The sequence below is a fragment of the Convolutriloba macropyga genome, unplaced genomic scaffold (assembly GCF_964194025.1).
Source record: "Convolutriloba macropyga unplaced genomic scaffold, txConMacr16.3 SCAFFOLD_1642, whole genome shotgun sequence".
Taxonomy (NCBI): domain Eukaryota; kingdom Metazoa; phylum Xenacoelomorpha; order Acoela; family Convolutidae; genus Convolutriloba; species Convolutriloba macropyga.
In genome coordinates, this window is record NW_027451437.1 from 35,268 (window position 1) to 44,058 (window position 8,791).

General features: G+C 33.9%; 1 protein-coding gene across 1 annotated transcript in view; it reads left to right on the top strand.

Annotated features, from left to right (window-relative positions):
• The window catches only part of LOC142356692 (uncharacterized), a gene marked incomplete at its 3' end in the record, with an annotated part of 30,174 nt that extends 21,703 nt beyond the window's left edge, over positions 1-8,471 (top strand). Inside the window, exons 4-5 of the mRNA XM_075408515.1 lie at positions 2,151-2,189; positions 8,305-8,471. Coding sequence (XP_075264630.1) covers positions 2,151-2,189; positions 8,305-8,471 — 206 coding nt within the window. The remainder of the gene's footprint in view (positions 1-2,150; positions 2,190-8,304) is intronic.
• Between the last annotated feature and the right edge of the window lie 320 nt (positions 8,472-8,791).

Here is an 8,791-nt window from a genome sequence, read left to right on the forward strand (position 1 = left end):
TGATTTATAGGCTGAGAAGGAATCACCAACTCTAGCAGTTTTTTAAAACAAAAAAATAGATTAAAAGCAAACAAATAATTTATCTGAAACACAAAACTTTGAGTAATTTCTCAGTTTTTTTAAAAAAAGAACGGAATTGCAATTTTTGTTCAGTGCCTCAAGTTTAACTCATTTATCACTCGTATCAGCTTTTGATATCTCAGCAGATTAATATTTCTTATTTAAAAATCCAGAGGCACTGAGTTTAGCAAAAAGTGCTATGGTTTAGCAAGTTAATTCGTACGAGTTGCAGTGGTTTCCAAATATATCTTTTTGATCAAATTGCGCTCAAAGAAAATATCAATTTCTTCAGAAATTTTGGTTTGTGCGTTTTCGTATGAACTACTGGGTTTTTGAGATTTTTTCCCAAGAAATCATCTTGAAAAGTCAGACTCGTTGAAGGTTTTCAAGAAATGCATTTTCAAACAGGGAAAGGGGAATAATTTGATCTTACTAGCAAAATTTTCTATGATCCTACCAGCGAAACACTTAAGTTTTTTACGACGAACCACAAAAGGACTTTTTGGAATTGGTATTACAAGAATTGCGGTACTTTCCGACGGAAAAAACTATCGGGGAATTTTCGTGAGACTTGAGGTTGACAGTGGCAATTTTTCTCCCTTAATGTTAGAACAAACATTGACAATCACCATTTTTTGAAAGCAAGTTTTCCCATTGTTTTTTATTTTTTAGCGTTAAAGTTTCATGAAAAGCTTTCAAACTTGCTATTGTTGACTTTTAATTGTGCTTGAACGAGAAACGAATGAGCAGAACTAGTGATAAAACAATAAAAAAGATATATTCCACGCTATTCTTTCATGATATTTTTCTGTCTATGCTGAAATTGTCGGATTTTTCCATCTTTTTTTTCTAGACTGGCTCATCTGAAATCCAAATTGTTATCCCATAAATCTTTCTTATTAGTAGGCGGCGTCTTGCGTCTTAAATATATTTACGTAAAGCAACGAAACGTAATGTTTGGATAGAAACAGATATCTATATAAGGCAACATACAATGTCGTTTTCAATTTATTCAAGAGCCTACGCAAAAATTCGAAACAATTTTTCCTTAATAATTGTTGTTCAACCAGCATATTCTTCGCATTGAAAATTTATTTTTTCTAAAATCAGTCCGATTTTTTACCATGTTCTGTAACTGATACATCATTTGTCCATTGCAAAGATACTCGCATTGATGATGAGCTCAGTAACAATAATTGGCAAGGTTTAAATCTTGATTTTGGGAATTAAAAACTACTTGAGATTATTGAGGAACAAAGCTTCCACTTGTTGCCCAAGACATTGCAGAATAGTTATCATGCAAGATTCGTACTAATTCATACTAAGTATTCCAATTTTAGTACAATTTAGTAGGAGTCATGCAAGATATCTAGTCTATTCTGTTGTACTAGATAGTTATCTTTTATGATCTTTCAAGAACTTGAAACAATTAGTTCGCACCTTGCGCGATAACTATACCATCCTAATGAATAGTTTTCTTGCAAGATTTTACAAGAACTGGCAAGATAATTATTCGTGTAATCAGCGGTACTAAAAATGACCTAATTTTGTATGAATGTGTAAAAAATTTGAAAGTTAAAAACGTACTAGATAAAGTTAAGAAAAATATAGCTTAACCGAATCAGAGATTTAAGGTGAACCGTTGTAAATTTAAAGTTTACCTTAACTTTATCGTAATTTGAGTTTCGCACCAATGAGAACCAATACTTGATTATTATTGTAAGTTTTAATAAGAAGCGTATTAGAGAATGTGAAATCGTACTAAGTTAGTCCAAGGAAATGTTATCTTATAAGAATTTGCAAGTTTCCTACTATAGGGAGAAAACCTTACAATTTCTTGTAGCTTCAGCAAGAGTACAGAGAATACTTATCTTTCAAGTTCTTGCAATAGTCATAACTATTTTGTAGGTTCTGTTTTAAAAAACTTAAAAGATCCTATAGGATTTGTACTAAGGATACAGGAATCTGCAAGTTGACGTTGTGAGAATTAGTACGAATCTTGCAAGATAACTATTCCTGGGTGACTAGGGTGTCAAAAATGTTTGTTTAAATTAAATATAATTGATTATAAAACCATGTCTTTGTTTCAGCAAATGACAACTGCTCTATAGACAGTGTTATACAAACAGGTACACTATTTTAACACTTTAGCACATCTTAATTTTATAGTATTTTTAAGTTTACGGCTTTGTCTGGAAAGACTATGTACTCAAAGAACATTTTTAGAAGTAGAAAAATGAGGAATAATATAAAAAAGCTTTAACTCTTTCAGTTACTTCTGATTAAATCAGCTAATTGATCCCTCGTTGCATTGAAACTTTACACACGAGCCAATAGTGCGGCAGTTATTGACCTCGTTGTAACTTAATCCATTACACCATTTCCACTAATAATCATTCTACTATCGGACTTTGCTGCTTTTCAGGCTCAATCAACAACTTAGCTGCAAAAATGTGTCATTTTGGGGCTGATGCCACACAGCAATCTGCTCTAATCAGCTTTTCTTTAAACGCTCTATACGTTTTTTTATCATACCTATCTTACTTAACTGGCTATACTTTCAAATGATCAATAATATTTTCATCTGAGCGTCAGGGGAGTGCACGCCAACAAAAAGCTTTTGTGTTGAAGAGGTATCTGTTAAATGGTTGAAGAACCAAAAATGCGATCATTTTATCATACGAGAAGTCATTTCGCACCTTTTTGGGGACTGATAGTGGAAATGTGATGCGTCTTTTGTTCATAAATGACAAAACCTATCAAAAGAACAACAACTGAATTTTCACATTGAGTTTTGAAAGTGAAGTCAATTTTCACTTTTTTCAATATTTTTGTACAAAAAAAAATTCGAAAGCCTTTTTAACTGTTGAAATAGTTGCAAAACTGAAATCTGCATCCATTTGAATCCAGTTGCAAGATTGAAATCATGGTTCACGTTCAATATGGGGAGTAGATTAATCTATTGTTGGTCTTTATATTATTTTGTCATATCAACTTACAGGAATCAAACTATTGACTAGATAAAAAAGTGGTGGTATTAATGAAGTTGACAAAAATTTGTTGCGAAGAAAGCGGATTTTTGAAACCTAACCTTTGCTGATTTTCTCGTAATGTTGTGGCTTAGTCTCAAGAATGACAATTTTTAATGAAATTTAAATGCTGCATAATTTTGGTTAATCAACGGGACAGAGTCTTTACTTTATATTCTTTTTACTGACTTAGACTACTACAACTGTTCTCAAAATGTTTCAGAGAATTTTTGAATTTTGCTTTAATTCGTTGTTCTATATGTTCCTTTTGCACAAATTGTAGTTCTGTATAATTTATCTTGTAGGGAAGCAATTATTGTAAACGTGTGTGTCTTTTTTAATGCAAATTTTTTGCTTGACCGTTTTGTCTTTCCGAGTGACATTTACGCCCTTGACTTTTTGCGTTTCGCGTGATCTAGAACTCTCTCTCTCTCTCTCTCTCTCTCTCTCTCTCTCTCTCTCTCTCTCTCTCTCTCTCTCTCTCTCTCTCTCTCTCTCTCTCTCTCTCTCTCTAATTGGCGACAATTCAATACTAAAAGTCAAATGAAACGTGCGCCGGAACCGGTTCTATTTTTCATTTTAAATTTTAATAGTGGTATATGTTAACCTATAAAGTGGTTATTTGAAGCGCACTACTAAACTTCTTAGTTCCATTTAGGCTACCCCCCCCCCCCCCCGGATTGAAGCAGGCTGCATTTGATTGGAGCTAACCACAAGTCGTTCGAGATCTATTCTTCCAACCTTCAGTCGGTTATGTTTTTGTTTGTGTTTTGGCTGGCATTTTTCAATTGATGTGCTGGTCAGGTAGAGTACTTCTAAGTTTTTCCATCAATTCTTTTAATTGTTTTTCTGGACGTGTCCTGCTATGTTTTTTTTAAAATTCGCTTTACTTTTTGATCACGTTTTTCTTTTTACATAGGTCACGACTTTCACGTTTGAATTCTGAGTTACCTCACTCACTGTTTCAACTGAATGGTTTTTAATTGCTCTCGAACGAAGTTTGTAGCAATTATATTAGTCCTGTGGGTCTTTTTTTAATGCGATTTTTCGCTTGACCGATTTTTCGTCTGACGCTTTTGACTTTTCGTCCTCAAAAACGGGATAAACAGGTCGCGCCCAGCGGGCATTAAGTGCTCTTAGAGCCTTTCAGCTCTGTTTTGGCTCAAACTGTTTTGGAGACTCATACTAATACTTATGGTGTGAAGGGCGGTTCTTAGAGGTTGAAGACAACCCAGCTGCTGACTCCCCCCCTATTGCCAACACCACCCCACCGCGCTGTTGCCCCCCCCACCCCAGAGTGCCCCCCCCCCCAATCAGCCCTCGCCTGGGGGCACCCACCCTCTCCCGTGGCTAGCTACTGACAAACAAACGCTTGCTAAAAACGCAAATTTATACTAGTTTGCAATTTTTTTCAAGCTTTTTGAAAATTTTTGAAGTTTTTTGATTTTTATCAGTCCTAGGTGTCAAGAAACCTCCTTTAGATGTTAAAAATAGGTTACTGCGAAGTTTCTAGTGGTAATGTAATGGTTTCAACATTACACCATCACGAATTTTAGCAATTTTTTTGACAAAACGTGCAATTTTTTTCAACTTTTTTGACATTTTTTTCCTTATTCAGCTCTTTACAGACCCAGGGGACAGAAAACATTCTATGGGGTTTAATAAAAAGTTACTGACAAATTTTTAATGGTAATGGAATAGTTTTTCTACTCTTTAATGTCACAAACTTTAGCAATTTCTTGATAAATTTTGATTTTTTCATGTTTTTTTGAAATTTCTGTCGGTTTTTAGACATTTTCAGCCATAAGATCCAAGAAACCTCCTCTAGGGTTTTAAAATAGGTTTCTGAATAGTTTTTAGATTAAATGGAATGTCGTGCAATTTTTTAATATCACGAATTTTAGCATATTTTGATATTTTTTGCCATTTTTTTCCAATTTTTTAACATTTATAGTTATTTTTCAGATTTTTTTGAGCCTCAAGAATCAAAAAAGCCTCCGTTAGGGTTTGATAATAAGTTTTTGGAAATTTTTTGGTGGCCATGGAATAATATTCAACTTTTTAATATCAAGTTTTAGCAACTCTTTTTTAAACTTGCAATTTTTGAAATTTTTTGAAATTTTTGTCATTTTTTAGCTTTCTCTTGCCTCAAGGGCCACGGAACTTCTTCCAGGGTTTGATAATATGTTACTGCATAGATTATATAAGTAATGGAATGTTCTTCAAGATTTTAATATCACCAATTTAAGCAATATTTAAAATTGTTTGCAATTTTTTCATGTTTTTGAATTTTTTCCGGCAACAGAGGCCCTGGGAACTCCTCTAAGGTTTGATAATAAGCTGCTGCATAGTTTCGAGAGTTAATGGGATTGTGGTCAAACATTTTTATGATTCCACTTTTAGTAATATAAAAAAACTTTAAAATTTTAGTTTTAATTAATAAAAATTTTTTTTTTTCAAATTTTTGTTCCAATTGTATGGATCTTTATGAGCCAGTGAAACTATTTCAGGCTTGAAACAGGGATACTGATTAGTCTCTTGAAACAATGAAATGGTTTTTAAGATATTAGTGTTAAAATTTGCAATTTTTTCCAAATTTTTTGAAATATTTTTTGTCCTTTTCCGAGTCTAACAACCATTACTGGCCTACGAAACTTTTCAAGTCTCGGAGATGGGTTACTTGACCGAAGTTTCAAGACAAAAAATGGTTTTGATTTTTTTTATTGCAGAGTTCGAAACTTTTCCTTAATTTGGCCATATTCATTTTTTATTTGATTTATTTATTAACAAGGTTGGAAAACTAGAAGTTGCAGTGTCGAATTCAATCATCGAAGATATTCCTGTCTCCTTCTCTCTCTTTAGTTGGGGTTCCTTTCCTTCTGCTTCTCGTTCACGTTATCTCTCTCTCTCTCTCTCTCTCTCTCTCTCTCTCTCTTTGTTGATTCCGTACTTCAGCTGCGGTTATGTGGCGTAATGTCACCATCTCTGATCCTCATTATCAATGAGTTAGAGTTGAAATGTTTTTTTGTTATAAATGATCTAACAGCCACTTTTAGGAAACCATTCTTAAATGCTCTCAAAGGCAATTTGTAGCAAATATATTAATCCTGTTTGTCTTTTATGCAATTTTTCGATTGTCCGATTTTTTGTCTCACTCATTTGACTTTCGTATTCAAAAACGGGATAAAGAGGTAGCGCTCTGAGGACACTAAACCGTGGCTAAACCGTGGCCAACCCCTCGCCGGTCGTTTGAGAGCAATTCACCCGACGTTAGTCGGTTATGTTTAATTTCATTCTTTCAATGAATTACGCAAGATAGTGGAAACAGTCAAGATCAAAAGAACAAAATAAAAAAGACGGGATAAACCGATAAAGCCGGGTCATTAAGTCATTGAGAATTAGGTTGTAAAAGTTCATTAGAGTGTTTGCAAGCTGATTTTGGTAGTAATCCTAGTAGCTTTGAATTTAGAAGTTGAATTAAGTATAGTTGTAGAATCCAACTGAAACTGCACGCCGATTTAGAAAGAACACTTTGTGACACTGAAAAAAAAGAAAAAAAACGGTCAATTTATCTCTTCTTTTTCTGTTTCAACCCCGATGTGAATCAAACCCGTCAACGGCGCTGTTTTACGGTAATCTGCCTGCTATGTTTGGTTTCAGTACAACGTTTAAACAATTTAGAGGCCGAATTTAGACTTCTTTGCATCTAACTAAATGCGGCCAAAATAGAACACAATTTGGCATTCAGAATAATTAAGCTATCGTAAACTTTCTAAATGATTCAATGCTAGTTTAGGGCAGAGGGTCAATGGTGGCTATTTTACGCATATTTTTTAGTTCGTTTTTCCTCCCGATTTTTTTTCAGTTTTATACAAGTCCAGCCTCATTCGAACTCGACTCTGTCTTGCGACTATCACTTTTTCAACTGATTGGATCGTAAACTTTTTGTACTTTGAGTTAAGCAGTGTCTTTAATACAGTTCAGATCGAGAGAGAAATATGAAAAAAAAGCAGATACACAGATAAAACTGGGCACTAAAACTTAACGTTAAAGGTATTAATTGCATTTTGTTATCAAAATATCTTAGAATGCACCTTTTCTAGTTTATTCTGGGTTAGTGAAGAATTTTCACATAACAATGGCTTCTAATGTAGGGGATTTGAAAGTAAAATCACTTCTTGAAATCACAAAAAAATATCCGTCAAAGAGTTTGGAGTCCCCAGTCAACAACGAATGGTTATCTTGCAAGATCTTGCAAGATTCTGGCAAAATCTTGCAAGACGATACATCGTCTTGCAAGTTTTTCTCCCAAAATCTTGCAAGATCTTGCAAGATAACCCTTTGTCTTGCAAGAATCTTGCAAGATAACCATTCATCTTGCAAATATGCAAATAAATGGAACATGATCGAAAAAGATCAAAATGAGACGCGAATATTGCTTCCCATCAATTTTTTTTTACATTGTGATACATAATTACAACCAAATAGCATCAACTTTGTTTTTTTTTCCGCTAAAACTAAAAATTGAAATCAATTTAGAAAAAGAAAGTAAATTGTTTTCCATAGTAGCAGAAACAAGAATTTTTAAGCACGAATTAATTTAATTAAATTAGAGTAACCAGTATTAATGCCAACGGCTGTAATAAAATACAGATATCTGGTATAAATTTTGTTTCAAATGATCTCTGAAAACTCATTCCACTATATTTTGGTAATAGTTTGCGCTAAATGAAAGATAGGGCGTCTAAAACAGCCAATGATAGCAGAGCTCGATCGGAACGAACTTGCAAGAATCTTACGAGATAACCACTCTTCTTACAAGATCTTGCAAGATAGCCATCGTCTTGCAAGATCTTGCAAGATAACCATTTTTTTTTTGCAAGATCGTGCAAGATAACCATTTTTGCAAGAATCTTGGACGATCTTGCAAGATAACCATCTGGTCTCGACTAGGGGTTATCTCTATCTATACTATAAAGCAAGCAAGAGTATTTTGCAGCTATGTTGAAAAAGCACTTGTTATGTTTGTAAAGTAGCTTTTGAGGCGCTTTAGATTCCCACACAGACACAGTAGAGTAAAATTCTAAAGAGTAAAAGGTCTTGGGTAAAACAAAGTTCAATACTGAATTTGGAGGTTTCATGCATCAGTTTTTTGTAATAAGTTGACGTCCAGGGTAAAGGAAGCTCAAAACTATTCTCAAAATAATTTGTTTAGAAGGTGGAGTTATCAAATTTTGTTCTTGTCAAACTAGCAGCAAATACTCCAAAACGTTTCACCAATGCTGTGAGAAGTATTTCCAAACAGTCAGAACATGTATGATGACCAAACAGAAGAACAACTGCGTGGATGGAAACTGGCGTCATCGATGCTCTCACTCTTCCGTAATTTCCGTACTGCCATTGTGTTCTACTTTTTTTGACAACTTGTAGGCCATTTTTAAAAGAAAATCTTTTCATGGAAAAAGTTTTATCCTAAACTTGAGGATGCATGCTATCTAAATTATGTTGAAACAAGATACTGCAATCTGGCTAGATGCTACCCCCAACATATTATATTAATTTAAAAAAGAAAGGTGCTTGGAAATAGCAATTCTGCATGTATCAATTCATTCAATACTTCCACTATAACGTTTAACCTTGACTGGAATCTTTTGACCTGTTTAATTCATAGCATTTATTTACGACTTTTTACGACTCGAAAG